Genomic DNA, 16,953 nt, shown 5'->3' on the forward strand with positions numbered 1-16,953 from the left:
CGTTAGATGACCGTCTGTATTGTCATCTGATATCGGCCGATAACTCTGTATAGTCTAAGAGCTAGTGAACCCTCCGACTAACGGTCGTCTTGTAAGGCTAGAAATTTTTCTAGTGATAATTCATAGCACACCAAGGCTAAAAACCATGACCTGGCAGGCCTTAGCGGTGCACGTGTATCTACCAGATGAATCGAAAAGTGCAAATTTAGGGGGTAAAATAAACTTTCTCCTGTAAGGTTTAAATTTAAGTATGTGTTTGAGTAAGTCATTTAGAAGAAATGTGTACAATGACAGGCGATTCTGAAGAGCATAAGACCTTGCCAGGCGAGGGGAAAGATTAGGGGTTTTTCCTAAAATTATTCTTTTTGCATCTAACAAATCTTTTTTAGGTTTTTTGAATCATTCCAAACAGAAAAGGTCTTTAGTGATTTTTCTCTTAAGTTAATAGTTTTTGTTAAATAAGCGGTTGAAAATTTTGAAAATTGCGAAATCGGCCATTTTTAACCCTAAATCGGACATTTATCTAAAAATTTCGAAGTTGCCAAGGTAGGTAGATATTCTTTAAACATTGATTGATGAAATCCCAAAGAGTATTTTGCAATACAATATCGGAAACGCCTTTGTTTTTTAATTGCTAATTAAGCGGGCGCGTCACTGTAGTATAAGTGAGGACGTTTAAGTTGGCATAAATTCATTATCTCGAGAATGGGCAAATTTCAAGAGAAATTCTCAGACAGGTCGATTTTTATTTTTAAATTAGGACTTTTTGGCATATATATATATATATATATATATATATATATATATATATATATATATATATGTATATATATATAATACTAGTGACGTCAATACGTAATACGTAATGACGTAATACATCTGAGCGTGATGACGTAATCGATGATTTTTTTAAATAAGAGTAGGGGTTGTGTGATAGCTCATTTGAAAGGTTATTTAATTATCTATTCACTAATATAAACATTAACATAATTATTTATACAGGGTGTACAAAATTTTTTTTTTATTAAATTAACTTTGATTAAATTTGATAAATAGAAGAAAAATTTTTTTTGTACACCCTGTACAAATAATTATGTTAATGTTTATATTACTGAATAGAGAATTAAAGAACCTTCCAAATGAGCTATCACATAACCCCCATTCTTATTTAAAAAAATCATCGATTACGTCATCACGCCCAGATGGATGACGTCACTAGTATTATATATATGCCAGAAAGTCCTAATTCAAAAATAAAAATCGACTTGTCTGAGGATTTCTCTTAAAATTTGCCCATTCTCGAGATAATGAATTTTTGCAAACTCAAACGTCCTCTCTTATACTACAGTGACGCGCCCGCTTGATTAGCAATTAAAAAAACAAAGGGGTTTTCGATATTTTATTGCAAATAACTCTTCGGGATTTCATCAATCAATGTTTAAAGAATATCTATGTACCTTGGCAACATTGAAATTTTTAGATAAATGTCCGATTTAGGGTTAAAAATGGCCGATTTCGCAATTTTCAAAATTTTCAATCGCTTATATAACAAACACTATTAACTTAAGAGAAAAATCACTAAAGACGTTTTCTGTTTGGAATGATTCAAAAAACCTAAGAAAATTTGTTCGATGCAAAAAGAATAATTTTAGGAAACACCCCTAATCTTTCCCCTCGCCTGGCAAGGTCTTATGCTCTTCAGAATCGCCTGTCATTGTACACATTTCTTCTAAATGACTTACTCAAACACATACTTAAATTTAAACCTTACAGGAGAAAGTTTATTTTACCCCCTAAATTTGCACTTTTCGATTCACCTGGTAGATACACGTGCACCGCTGAGGCCTGCCAGGTCATAGTTTTTAGCCTTGGTGTGCTATGAATTATTACTAGAAAAATTTCTAGCCTTACAGGACGACCGTTAGTCGGAGGGTTCACTAGCTCTTAGACTAGTAAGTGTCATGCTCTCCATTCCATATGTCATAACTGGTGGGATACAACTCTTGAATACCTTTTTTCTCGTTTTTAATACCACACTGAGTATTCATACTGCTGCTAAAGTCATTCGGACCTAGACAATAAGCTCTGACACTTTAGATCTCACTTCCATCTATACTTATTGTGAACTAACGAGACCTTATTCCTCGATTAGAATTATCAAATCTTAGATAGAAAATGACAACCAAATTCTTTATGTTATTAAACATTCTATTTTTTCAGATTCAAGAACCAGAACCCGGATCGTTCAAACCCTGGAATATTGTGGTGTAGTCCTCACAATATGTTACTCTCGTTACTTATTATACAAGTTTGTAAATAAAATAATATTAAATTGTACATAGAATATAATACTTTATATATTTAATATAAATATAATAATAATATAATACTCGTCTTCTTTCATTTCAACTTTCTACGTAAAGAGGGCAAAACAGAGGTGTATTCAAGAGTAAACGGCAGACGTAATGTTGTAATTCCTAACAGGTTATTCCAAACATCGTTCAATAGCTTCTACTAAGATTTGCAGGTCACCTAACTGGCAAAAGAACACTAGCATCACACTACAGCAGGACACTACATGTACAATTAACGTATGGTCCTAAAGTTTTGGGAAAAATTTCACCTGGTCTGATTGAGAAGCAAAATGCATTTAACAAAGAAGGCCATGGAATTGAAATGTCATCAGTTATTGACATTTAATAAACAAAGCAGAATATTTTGGTTTGTGCTCTGCAAAATGTCTTATAAAATTGATATTCGTCGAGGTGTTTATAATATGGTGGGGCGAATGTCGAAACGAGATATTGTTAATATTTATCGAGATCAAAACATAAGCAAATCGACAATTTATCGCACAATCAGAGAATGTGAAGAAGGGATACCATATGTTAACTTGCGTAAAAGTGGCCGACCGCGGATTTTGAACCATATAAGAGAGGCAAGACTGATTGAAGCAGCTAAGAACAAAATTGGGGTCTCACAGCGAAAACTGGCCAGAAGATTTCATGTTGGAAAGACTACAGTATACAGGACCCTATCGAGTAACAATATTATCTACCGGAAAAGAAGGAAAGCTCCAAAATACACAGAGGATCAAATAGAGAGAATTCCGAGATGTTGCCGCGCGTTAAGGCGAGTGCATTTCGTCAACAAGTTGATCGTGATGGACGGTGAAAAATATTTTACTTTGTCCAACTCTGAGATGAAGGGTAACGATGGGTTTTACAAGAACGATTACGAAAATGTACCTGATGAAATAAAATTCAAAAGTAAGAAAAAATTTGAGGAAAAAATTTTGGTATGGTGTGCAATTTCTGAGGCTGGCTTTATCTCACAGCCGTACATTGGTGTTGTTCGAGGCGAAGCCTTAAACGCAAATATTTATATTCAAAGATGTCTCTCTAAATTGCTTCAGTTTGTGAACACACTTCATGCAAATGATCAAATAGTCTTTTGGCCAGATCTTGCTTCATGTCATTACGCGAGGATCACAAGGAACTGGTACGAAACTAACATTACCTTTGTACCGAAAGCAGACAATCCCCCCAACCTACCTCAAGCTCGTCCAATTGAAGAGTTCTGGGCAATATTAAGTCGGAAAGTCTATAACAACGGATGGGAAGCACAAAATCAGGAACAGTTAAGACGCCGCATATATACAAAAATTAGAGAAATTGACGCCGAGGTCGTCCAAAGGATGATGCAACGTGTCAGGGGAATTATTAGGCAAATCGAAAATAATGGTCCCTATTTCTGTCATTTGAATTTTGATTTATAATAAGGATAGTTAAGTTAAATTGTTGAATAATTTAATAAAAATATAAGATTATTGTGGTCAGAGTTATATGCTTTTGAAATTTTTCCCAAAACTTTAGGACCATACGTTAATCCCAAAAATTAACTCAGAAATTGTACCTCGTAGACAAATTTGCAGAAACATGGGTTTTCCTTGCAGCAGTCTGTCAAAGTTTTTTCTAGATATAATGCCTTTAGCACATAACTTCTTCTTTAAGTGCCATATCAGCGACGAAAGTTGGCAATCATCATGGCTATTCTCACTCTCGGGGCAGCTGCTCCGAACACTTGCCTTAAGCTGCAACCAAACCATTCTCTCAGGTTCTTCAACCAGGAAACGCGTCTCCTTCCTACGCTAATTATGAATGTTCTTTGAAAAAACACTTTTTTAAAAAACTGAACTTCACAATTAAAACTTTTATTTCGACAAACAAAGATTTTAGATACAACTCAATAATTTAAAATCAGACTTTACTTTAACATTTAAATTAGACTTTTATTTAGAGATTTTAATCAGACTGAAAAATATTGATTTTTACATGGTGTTTTATAATTTTATAATTGCTGATCTTGCTGTCCAATACGTCGCAATTAGGTCCAGAATGTTCAACGCTGCGACGCGGCGTAGCCTCGTGTTGATTCCACGTGGTAGAATATACTGGATGGTAGCGGTCGTTGTACTATAACTACTCCATCCCCTGAAGAAGTTTTGTAAGGGATGAACAAAACTTTTGGATTGGCATCTCTTGGAATTTCGTTGCTAGAATTTGTGTTTTGTATCTGTAACATATACAAGGCAAATAATTTTAATAAAAATCTATACAGGAGTTAACCAAAAAATGGCTATGGCTTTGGTTCCATAATTTTTGGGTTATTTTTTCTGGATGTTCTTCTTCCTTCGGAGAGTTTATGGAATTTTTCTAAAGGGATGTGGTCTATCCTGAATGGTTTGAATTTCTGTAGTCCTAATTTTTGGGAAGTATTCGCGATTTATCTGGAATGTTTGCTCTTGAATTTAGTAACTCTTAATATTTTGAAAAGTGAAATTTATTTTTTTCTTTATCATTTTTTTTTGTCTGTTAGTAATCTAAATCCTTGCTTGTCCCAGGTTGTTTTTCAGTTTCTTTATCTTTAATTTCTTTCCTATCGTCTGGCTGATCTTGTGGGGAAGGTTCCGAATTAGTTTTTGATTTAGGTTGATGTTTTATGTTCTTCTTATGTACTGTAGCTTTTGATATTTTTACAGTAACTTCGTTATTTTTCTTTATAAGTTTTGCAGAATATCGTGGAAGTAATTTATTCCTAGTGACTGTTTTTCGGGTATAAATTTTTGTACTTGGTTTATACGTAATAGGGTCTTGTCTCGATTTGTTTCTATTTTCGATGACTTTATTTTTATCTTCTTGTATATGCTGATTTACTTCCTTGTATAATTCCTTTGTTATCTCTCTATGATTTTGAATATAATTATTCAGTATTACTTTCTGTATGTCAACGTCAAAGGGATCTTTTGCGTCGATATGGCCGTTTAATATGTCAATGGATCGTAACTTCGTTGCGGAATGTATGGAATTATTGTAGGTACCCAATTATAGCGTATAGCATTTGTTCTTTTATCGGGAGCTTTGCCTTTGTGTTCCTTAGGATTCGAAGATGTTCGATTAATGTAGAATGAAATCTCTCAATCATCCCGTTGGATTGCGGATTCTCTGGTGTCGTATAGTGGATTGAGATTTTATGAGAGTCTACAAATTCCTGTATTACTCCATTTTTGAATTCTGTACCATTATCGGCTACTATCATTGTTGGGAGTCCATGATGGGTTATAAAAATTAGTAGGGCGTTGAGTACATTGATTGCGTTTCCTCCATTTATTGGATAGGCTTGTCCATACTTCGAAAATGCGTCTATTATGGTAAGAAACTTCTGTCCATCAGCCTGGAATAAATCGATGTGAACTATTTCCAGTGGTTTAGTGGGAGTTGGTGTAACCATAAATTTTGGTTTGGGAGGAAGTCTGTCATATTTATTTTCTTGACATATATCGCAGAAGTTTATGATATCTTCTATGTCTTTCTTCATATTAGGCCAGTAATATTTTCTTCTTATTTGGCTTTCTGTTTCAGCTATTCCTCTATGGTTCGTTTTACCTTCATGATAGTTTTTTATAATTTCCTTTTGTTGTTCTTCTAGGTTAACATCTTCCAATAAAAGATTACATTTTACTAAGTCATATGCGTTGTTTTTAAAAGTTTTTCTGATAATTTCGCAAATTTCTCCAAAAATTTCTTCTTCTGCTTCAAATAAAATTGCATACTTCTTTTTCGGGTTGAGGTGTTCCTTAAAAATTTTTATGGTATCAGCTTTTAGCTGATCTTTCGATAGCTGGATATGATAACGTCTTTTATTCGGAAAGGTTTGTATAATTGCTGGAGGTCGTGGATTGTAGTTGACGATTTTGACTATAATTTGGTTATTGTAGAAGTTAAGTGGTTTTTCCGAAATAGGTATACCAAGAATTGGGTTTTCTACTGCTGTATGTATTGTTTCATTTCCGTCTTCATCCATGTTTTGATCTTCGTTTTCAACATTGTCTTCTGGGATGTTTTGATCTTCGTTTTCAACAGTGTCTTCTGGGATGTTTTTTGGGATTAATTCTGTTGCTATTTCTTCTACAATCGCGTCGATTATTCGATCTGCATCTGGATTATTAGTCGTTGACCATACATCGTCTTCCATGTCTACTAAGTCGTCAAAGACTTCCTTAATTTGTGAATCGATGTCCTTAGTTTCCTTTGTGTGAATTTCGATTCCAGACAGTACGTCGGCATTGGTATTAGCTTTTCCTTTTTTGTAAATTACCTCGTAGTCAAATTCTTCTAATTTTAATCTCCAACGTACTAGTTTGGAGTTGGGTTCCTTTAGGGAAAATAGATATTGCAAGGGACGGTGGTCTGAAAGTATTTTAAATTTCCTTCCAAATAGGTAGGGTCGGAAATACTTAGTTGCCCACACCATTGCTAGCATTTCCTTTTCTATTGTTGAGTATTTGGTCTCAGTTTCATTTAGTGTCCTGGAAGCGAAGGCAATTGGTTTATCACTGCCAACTGGTCCTTGGGAAAGTACTGCTCCGATAGAAAAATTGCTGGCATCTGTTGTGAGGTTAAACGGTTTGGAAAAATCTGGATATTGCAATAAAGGCTCATTCATTAATAATTTCCTGCATGTTTCAAAGCATAGCATTCTACGAATTCGGGTGTATGTTCGATCTTTGCGTCCTTTTTCAAGCATCTTGTTAGAGGTTTTGTGATTTTTGCGAAGTCTCGAATAAACTTTCTGTAATATCCCAAGAGTCCAAGGAATCCTCTAATTTCTTTTGCTGTTTTCGGTATTGGATATTTTTCTATTGCTTCAATTTTCGCTGGATTCGGTTTTATTCCTTCTTGTGTGACTACGTGTCCCAGAAAATTAACTTGCTTTTTTAAGAATTCGCATTTGTCAATTTGGATTTTTAGTCGGGCTTCTCTCAATCGTTGGAATACTTTTGTGAGGTTTACTATGTGTTCCTGTAGTGATGTTGAGTATACTATTACGTCATCCATATAGACAAGACATATTTCTCCTTGAAGTCCCTTCAATACGTTGTCCATCATACGTTGAAACGTGGACGGAGCGTTCTTAAGTCCAAATGGCATTCTTAAATATCCATAGTGTCCATTTTCCACACTAAATGCTGTTTTGGGAATGTCTTCTTCAGCCATCTCGATTTGATGAAATCCGTTCGCTAAGTCGAGGGTCGTAAAATATTGACATCTTCCCAATTTGTCCAAAATATCGCTAATGTGAGGAATTCTGTATCGGTCGTCAATTGTCTTCTCGTTGACCTTTCTATAATCTACCACTATCCTCCACTTTATTTTACCGGATGAATCTGGTTTCTTTGCCACAATCCAAATGGGCGAGGACCATGGCGATTGGCTGGGTCGAATGATCCCTTGCTCTAACATTGAAGAGATTTGTTTCTTTACTTCTTCTTTGTGCACATACGGATACCGGTATGATTTCGTATATACAGGCTCTTCATCCTTGGTTCTGATGTGGTGTTTAACTTCGTTAGTAAAGCTGAGAGGAGTATCTGGTTGATGAAATATATCGGAGAATTTTCGACATAGCTGACGAACTTGATCCTCTTCTTCTTCGTTAAGATGTTCGGTTTTAATTAAGTCGTCGATATCTTGTCTGTAGTCTGGTCCGGAGGTTGTTTCCATGGAATATATATGGAAATCTTGAATGTCTATTTCCTGGCTTTCGAGTGGTTCCATAAGAGAAAGGTGAATGGGTTCTGACGTGAAGTTGGCAATTTCAGTCCAGGCGAGGTGGTTCTCGGCGTTAGTAAGGGCTTCTTTACGACGCCTTGTACCTTTTGAGTTGGAATAATGATGGTTCCTTTTTCTTCTTTGACTGAGATTTTGACTTGGCTAATTGAATTTGGTTCCAAATGGATGGAATAAAATTGTGTTTTGTTTGTTTCATAATATTTGATGGGAATTGTAGAATATTTTGTAACTAGAAGTGATTTAGGAAAGTTTAATTCTGCTTCGAAGAGTTTTAGATTGTCGAGGCCAATAAGACCATCGAAAGTTTTGTGAAACTTGAACAGATAAAATTTCATTTTGCTGTCAGAATTAAATTCTGAAAATGAAGGAATTTCAGCACAATATTTTTGGGAATAATTTTGAAAAATTGATGTGACGACGAAGGGTTCGTGTTTTATATAATTTGGAAAATATGAAGAAGCTATTTCTGGATTAAGAAATGACTTTGTGGATCCTGTATCGATTAAAAGTCGTAAAGAAGGCTCAGAAATTTCAATGTAAGGTAGCTCCTTCTTGTCGGGAAATGAATGAAGTTCAATTACGTTTCGGCTGCTTCTGGTGGGTCCTCTCGAAAATTTACGTTTTCTTCGTATTCGGTTGGTTGGTTTTCGTATGTATCTTGTAGAAAATTGTCATATTCAGGTTCGTAGTAATTATTGTAGTTGTCATTATCTTCTTGCTCATCTCCGTGCCATTGTATATTGTAAAGTTCTTCTACGGTGAATTTTGGCTGTGCTCGGTAATTTGGTGTAAAATTTTGACGGCCTCTGGTTGTGGTTTCTGTTATTCCACTCATAGGTGTTGGTCTAGGCTGTTTTGACTGTCCAGGTTTGGGTGCCCATACATTTGACTGGTTCTGGGTCCTGAATGCTGGAGGGTTTGAATTTTGTCTAAATTGGTTGAAGTTTTGTTGTCGATGTGGTTGTTGAAACTGATTCTGTGGGTAGAATTGTCTGATTGGTTGCTGCCATTGCGGAGGTGCAAAATTTGGTTGTTGATAAAATGGTTTTTGGACAGGTACAGACATTTGCTGTCTCTGAGGTCGGCGTTCTTGGTAATTTTCGTTTCTTCCTGATGTTGAAGGTTGACTTATTTGATTTTTTTGAAGATATCGAACATTATTTTCTTCCTGTACGTATTGTATCGCCGTGGCTAGACTTCTTGGTCTCATTGCTCTGATAACAGAGCCCATTGGTTCTCGTAGGCCTGCTAAAAATGTTGTGAGAGCTTGTTGACGGAAAAATTCCTGTTTGCTTCTTTTAATGTCGGCATTTACAGTATGTAATTCTAAGTAATTGTTGATACAGCTTAAAAGTCCCATTATTTTTTCGTAAAAATGCATGATAGATTCTGTTGCTCCTTGTCTTAAATTTACTAGGTCTCTTGTAAGCGAATTTTCGTCTCTTTGGTCTCCAAAATTTTGAATTAATGCATTTTTTATTTCGTCAAAAGTTTCGCATCCATATACAGATATAACTTCTTTGGCTCTACCTGTTAATTTACTTATAATACCATGAAGCAAAAATTTATTTTGGATATTAGCTGCATTTAGTCTATCATAATAATGGTTTAGAAGTATTGTAGAAACTTTAATAACTTCATGTAATTCATTTGGGTTTCCGTCGAAATTTGGAATAATGCATAAATTTTTCACGTCAAATTGTGGAACTGCCATATTTAAAAAAAAAATTCAATATATATAGTCAATAGTCAAATACGTATAGTAATTTCAAATATATCAATCTTAAACGCTTATTATTTATCTATTAATCTCTAGTGTTTATTAATATATAGTATTTATTAAGCTATTCAAATTTTCTTTAAATAAATTTCTAAATCTGGCTCTAAATTCAATCTAAGGACTTAGAGGAGATATTTCTAAATTATTTTAATCTTTCTATTAATTTATTCAAATCTTTGTTTTTATCTTCTTAATCTAGCTCTGATTCAATCTAAGGACTCAGAGGAGTCTGATTTAATAATATCTCTTTCAAAAATTAATCTTCTTAATTCTAAGTAATAATAAAAATCGCTTACAGGATAAAGACGATGCCGATGTGCATTCCTTTGCTCCTGAAGGCTCCTAAATTATATTTCTAACTGCTAATTCCCTTGGGTGAACTCTGCAACGGTTTCCCTGGGGCTGGTTCTTGGAACAGTGGACAAACACTTAAAAGTGACGAGGATCTGTAAAGACTCTTCCACTTCCGTACTGACTCTGCGCCAATTATGAATGTTCTTTGAAAAAACACTTTTTTAAAAAACTGAACTTCACAATTAAAACTTTTATTTCGACAAACAAAGATTTTAGATACAACTCAATCATTTAAAATCAGACTTTACTTTAACATTTAAATTAGACTTTTATTTAGAGATTTTAATCAGACTGAAAAATATTGATTTTTACATGGTGTTTTATAATTTTATAATTGCTGATCTTGCTGTCCAATACGTCGCAATTAGGTCCAGAATGTTCAACGCTGCGACGCGGCGTAGCCTCGTGTTGATTCCACGTGGTAGAATATACTGGATGGTAGCGGTCGTTGTACTATAACTCGCTTCTCCTTCCCTCTATTTTTCCTTTAATTATGATTCTCAATATGTTATATCTTTCGCTTCTCATCACATGTCAGAGATATTGCAATTTCCTTTCTTTTACTGTGATTTCAATTTTCCTCTCTCTGCCTATTCTCCTTCATTATCATCATCCAGCCTTCTTCATCCAAAGTTGAACATAGGCCACCCCTAATTTCTTCCAGTTTTGTCGATCTTGGGCTTTCTGCAACCAATTCCCAGCAATCCTTTTGACGTCGTCTGTCCATCTTGTAGGCGGTCACCTCTACTTCTTCTGTCTTCTCTTGGTCTCCACACTGTAATTTTTGGGTCCACCTCCCGTCCTTCAGTCTGGCTACATGGCCCGCCCAATTTCACTTTAGCCATGCTACTCGCTCTATGACATCTGTGACGCCTGTCCTTCTTCTGATTTCTTCGTTTCTGACCCTATCTCTGAGAGTCAATCCAAGTAGTGACCGTTCCATTCTTCTTTGGGTCACTCTAAGTTTCGTTGCTGTGGCCTGGGTTAACGATAATATTTCGGCGCCGTAAGTCATGGCTGGAAGCACACATTGGTTGAACGTCTTCCTTTTCAAATAATTTGTCAAGTTGCTCTTGAAAATATCTGATAGAGCTCCATATGCGGCCCATGCTAAGGTGATCCTTCTCTGTAATTCAGAGTTTGATTATCCCTGGCAATTTGGATTTCATGCCATAAATATTTATATTTATGGACCAATGCTATTTCGTTGACGTCGACTTTTGGATTTTCGCTTGGTACCAGGTTTGTCATGTATTGTGTCTTTCCAAAATGTATGTTTAAACCAACTTTTTTACAGGCGGCATCTAACTCAGTAAGCATAGTTCTAATCTCTTTTAAGTTGTCTGTTATAAGAACTATGTCGTCTGCGAATCATAGGTGGGAGAGCCTTTCACCGTCGACATTTATTCCTTTGGCGTCCCACTCCAATTGTTTGAAAGCATGTTCAAGTACTGCCGTAAAGAGTTTGGGAGATAACGTGTCTCCTTGTCTAATTCCTCTTTTGAGTTTTATAGATTTGGTATCTTTGTGTAGTCGGGCGGTCATGGTTGCATTATTGTATATGTTCGCTATCAGTTTGGAGTACCGATAATATATACGACTTTCCTCCAATGCTCTCATTATGCTGTTAATTTCTATCGTATCAAATGCTTTGCGAAAGTCTACGAAAGCCAGGACCAATGGTCGGTTGTATTCGATAGATTTTTCTATAATTCCTTTTATGCAGTGTAGGTGGTCGTTAGTGCCAAAGTTTTTCTTAAAACCAGCCTGTCATCTAGGTTGGTAAAAATCCAATTTTGTTTCTCGTCTTTAAAAATCCAATTTATTCTTGTGAATAACTTGTAGAGGTGGTCTAATAGGCTTATGGGTCGGCAATTATCGAGGTCTGTTGGATCGCTCTTTTTGTGTAATAAGATGGTAGGTGCACTGTGCCATCTTGTAGGTGTTTCACTTTGGTGCAGACATAAGTTGAACAATTCCTTTATGTTGTTTAAAAGTCTGTCTCCTCCAATCTTTACGGCGTCTATATAATGTCTTCTCCCGGAGCTTTATTTCTTTTCATTTTTCTCAATGCGTTCCTGATTTCGTCTGTTGATATATCATGCATCAATTCCGATCCTTGGTTGACTAAACTTTTTCCTGAATCTTCTGGTAGCTCATCATGGTTTTGTTGGCTGTTGTATAGTTCTGTATAGAAGTCTTCTACGACCCTTAATAATTCATCTCTGTTGATGATGATAGTTCCATCTCTATCCTTTAATTTCGTTATTTAAATTTCGTATATAAGGGTGTTAACATTTAGGTCTGTATTCCTATCGCTTTCTAGAATGCTGTTGGTATGTTCTTCAAATGCATTTATATTTTTAGGCTCGGTCCAGGTAGTTGTTGACTTCTTCTTGATCATGTGGTATCTCTCTTTCCCAAGGTCTATTTCTATCGAGGATTTTACCATTCTGTGGTCGCTACCTGTTGAAAACTGGTTTAGAACTGTAACGTTCTTCTTAACCATTCTATATTCGAGACTCTATCTACCCATGAAATCCTTAACACTCTACTAAATATCCACATTTCAAACGCGTTAAGTCGATTTATTGTATTTCCGTTTAATGTCCATGATTCAGCTCCATAGTCAAGCACACTGTGTACATAACATTTAATTAGTCTTATTCTGAGGGTCAATGTCAAATATTTGCTGCATAAAATCTTTTTTATTTTCATGAAGTTGGCACGTGCTTTTTCAATTCTCACTCTTATTTCTGCAGTATATTCGTTATTTTCTGTGATTATCGTTCTCAAGTAAGTATATTTTTTTACCTTCTCGATCTGCTGGTTGCTTAACGTTAATATGTATTTCGTTTGTATTGTTGTTCTTTCTAATTTTCATAAATGTTGTTTTTTTATGTTAAAAGAGAGTCCGTATTCTTCCCTATATTTTAATATTTTGTTCATTATTCTTTCTAAATCTTCAAAGTTGTCGGCTATTATGACTATATCGTCGGCGTTCCCTAATTGTATTAATTAAACTTCCATTCATGTTTATGCTGACTGTCTTGTTTACACACAACACAACAAGATTGATTAAAAATTCATAACAATCCTTTCAAAAACTAACAGAAATAGATTAAGAGTCCAATTATATGTTAATCACTTTCGGTATCACCAGTCTTTTTAACAACGTATCATTGGAGAAAACTTAAAAATAATAAGAGTCAAATTAGAGAGAGATGATACCTACAGTGACACAAAAACAAAATGAATGTATCAGTTATCATTAAGCTACTAACTTTTTGCACAGACAACACTTTTTTCAACCAGATAATGATTTTTACAAACAAAAAGCCATGGGCTCATCCTTATCTTCATTATTAGCGCAAATATATTCATGGAGGATTTCGAACAACACATCTTACAAAAACAAGACAAACAACTCACAGTATGGTGAAGATATGCAGATTATGTGTTCTCTATTTGGCGTATGATCATCAGCAAGAAAAAGATAACAGAAGATCAACTCTATCTACATCAACCAAACCCCCGTAGAAAGAACGGCGCACTACAACTATCTCGGTACCATAATAAATGAAGAATGGACCAACAACCAAGAGATAAGAGCGCGTATCGGAAAAGCTAAATCCACTTTCAACAGTAGGGGACCTTTTTCAAGAGTCACAATCTATTTCTTGATATAAAAGTAACAATGCTGCGATGCTACTTCTTCTCTGTCCTTTTTTACGGTGTTGAATCATGGTCCTTGGACGAAGATATGTGCCGAAAATTGGAAGCATTTGAGATGTGGCTATATCGGAAAATTCTTAAAATCCAGTGGACTAACCAGATCACAAATGGGGAGGTCCTTAGAAGAATAGGTAAGAAGAGAAATATACTAACCACCATCAAATCTCGAGAGTTGGAATATTTTGGACACATTATGCGAAATGAATCCAGATACGCCCTAGTACAAGCCATCCTATAAGGAAAATATTTGGAAAGTAGGGTCCAAGAAGAAAAAGAACATCCGGGTTAAATATTCTGAGAACCTGGCTAAACCAACATCTGTGCACCTTTTCTGCGTTGCTGTGGATAAAATAAAGATTGCCATGATGATCACCAACATTCGTCACGGATAGGCACGCCAAGAAGAAGATTTGGCCTTACGGACCAGAAGCATTAAATACATTCTGATCAATAATAAAGAAGAAACAAACAAATTTACCATGGAAAAAGCAAACAAAATTCAATTTCTTTGCTGAATGTGATAATCAATGAACCGGTAGAACGCATTAGTCGAAAACTTTTTTCTTCATATTAGTTGGAATGTCACTCTTAAAAACGTTCCTAAGTGCTCCGTATGTTGCCAATCCTTGTATCATTCTTCTGGATACTTCGGTTGTTTGATTGTCCTTACCTATCTTAATTTAGTGACCCAGATATATATATATATATATATATATATATATATATATATATATATATATATATATATATTGATGTGATCTTGATTATTGATATGAGATAATATTCTTATTTGTCATTTAATTTAATCAATGCATTAATAATAATTTAATTAATTAACCAGATCACATATCAATATGTTTTCAATCTCAGGGCGAATTATAAAATTAATTACTTACTTACGTGGTTTCTCAGTATTTCTCAATGGTTCCTAATCGGGATAGGAAAGAAAAGAGTAAAATAATACACACATATGGGTTACAATTATAATCAAAATATTGTTTATTTTATTTAAATGGCAATCACTGCTTAATATGTGCTAGATCTTATTATTCTTAAACATAACATTTACAAATGGGAATCTTATTTCCTTTTGGTTTCCAATTGAAAGTTTTTATTAACATTTAACTATTAGGATTTATTAGCAACAATTCTATTTAAGTTTGATGAAGCTTTTCTGATATTATTGATTATGTTCTTCAATTTATAATGTGGTATTTAATACGAAAAACCCATACATTCATGTCCAAACAAATGAGACTGACCTTTTTCTGGTGAACTGAGAATGTCTTCACACAAGACCCGTTTCCTGCTATCCTTGGCTGCGATCAAAACCTCGTCCTGGCTTTCAGTAATGTTCTCCTTTGAAGATTAGCTCGTATAGCTCTCGTTCCTGCTTCTGTCGTGATGCTGTGTTCTACCTTTTTCGAAACTGCAATCAGCTACCGGGACACTCTTGGCTCAAGGAGGTTCTTTACTCTCAACCTGGCCTACATCTCGTTCCACGATAGATCTCCACACTCACGGAACTACACCGGCTTTCTCACTCTCCGTACACTACCGTCTACTACTGGACTTCACTTCTCGACGGCTCAAAACATTCTGATCTCTATTTTCAGTCATTCACCTACTTTCTAAATATCCCTTCCAGATTCACAAATCAACCTTCCACCACCAACTCTCATTCGCAGTATTCCTCAAAACCAATTTTTAATCTTTCTAAATATGCTTAATGGATTTCCAAAAAAATAGTTAATTCCCATTCTAAAATTACTTTCTACTATTTACAAAATTTAATGACCTATTATCTACTTCAACTGAGTCTTATTTAGCATAGGCTAATGATCGAACCTTCCGCGAACAACGATAATGACCTATTATCTTTTTCAACTCAGTCTTATTTAGCATAGGCTAATGATCGAACCTTCCGCGAACAACGATAATGGTACGCGCCATTCACTTTGTTTATTCTAAGCGCATTGTCCCGAGTTTCGTAAGCTTCGTCTAATCACTTCTTAAAATTAAACATAACAATTTGTTGTATACAGGTTGTTCTAAATTTATATGCCCGTGGTTGAGAAAATTGAAAATATTTTATATTAAATTGAATTCTGTTTATAATTATCAAAATTTAATTTTCATATCAAATAGAAATATAACAAATCCCCGCCTTGTATTCGATAAAATTTATCTGCATTTTTAAATAAATTTTCTCGAGGCAAAACCAACTCCCCGTATATTTCCTTACTTTAATCTACGTCTTATATCCTAACTTACTATCTACTTCATGTATCTGTCTTTTATTCGTGATATTTGTATACATCGTGAATATTATAAATTCCTCGGATCTTTTCCGAGTTCCTGTGCCTCAACTCATAACTATTTATCCCATTTTCATTATTCACGATGTACGGGCCTTCGAAAACAGGCATCAACTTTGCGCAAATGCCCCCAGGAAGATTTGATACTCGTAATGCCCTCACGAGTACTTTTTCACCCTTTTGGAAAGTCACTGGTCTTCTTTTTCTATTTTGTTCCTGTCTTTGGATATATTTTTCGTTGCTTCGCCGTAATCTTCTCATGTTCCTTGTCCTGTTCTTTTTCTTTTTCTTCTGTTAGTTTCATCGTATTATTTTTAAAATCTATCACTACATGTTTTTCTGCCAATTCGTCAACTCCTACTATCATGTCATGTGACATGTTTGGCATTATTACACATTGTAGTGCATACATATTCTTACCCAGTCGTACCATTACTCGTATGCCTTCATTTATAGTTGCCAATGTCCGTTTGTTTGCGCCCACTAAATTCACCCTAGGTATTTTGTAAATTAAATTTGTTAAGTTAACTTCTTCTATTAGTTTTCTGTTGACCAATGTTATTTCAGATCCAGTGTCTATCATAATTTTAATTGGTCTCTCGTTGATAAATCCATCCACAAATTTTAAATTAAC

The 16,953-nt window shown here is 35.0% G+C and overlaps 2 protein-coding genes across 3 annotated transcripts in view; both read left to right on the forward strand.

The window, feature by feature from the left end:
* LOC114333334 (xanthine dehydrogenase) overlaps positions 1-2,389 on the forward strand; it is a 132,818-nt gene extending 130,429 nt beyond the window's left edge. For both annotated transcript variants that reach the window (XM_050648324.1, XM_050648325.1), the window contains one exon: positions 2,221-2,389. In XM_050648324.1, coding sequence (XP_050504281.1) covers positions 2,221-2,271 — 51 coding nt within the window. In that variant the 3' untranslated portion in view covers positions 2,272-2,389. The remainder of the gene's footprint in view (positions 1-2,220) is intronic.
* A 387-nt stretch (positions 2,390-2,776) lies between these two features.
* Positions 2,777-3,778, forward strand: LOC126883633 (uncharacterized). The gene has a single exon (XM_050649287.1). It carries the CDS (start codon positions 2,777-2,779, stop codon positions 3,776-3,778), a length of 1,002 nt encoding a protein of 333 aa, XP_050505244.1.
* Positions 3,779-16,953: the final 13,175 nt, after the last annotated feature.

The sequence above is a fragment of the Diabrotica virgifera genome, chromosome 4 (genome assembly GCF_917563875.1).
Source record: "Diabrotica virgifera virgifera chromosome 4, PGI_DIABVI_V3a".
NCBI classification, from domain to species: Eukaryota; Metazoa; Arthropoda; class Insecta; order Coleoptera; family Chrysomelidae; genus Diabrotica; species Diabrotica virgifera.

Coding starts and splice junctions, on each gene's coding strand:
- LOC126883633 (XM_050649287.1), top strand. CDS start 2,777: ATGGTGGGGCGAATGTCGAAACGAGATATTGTTAATATTTATCGAGAT.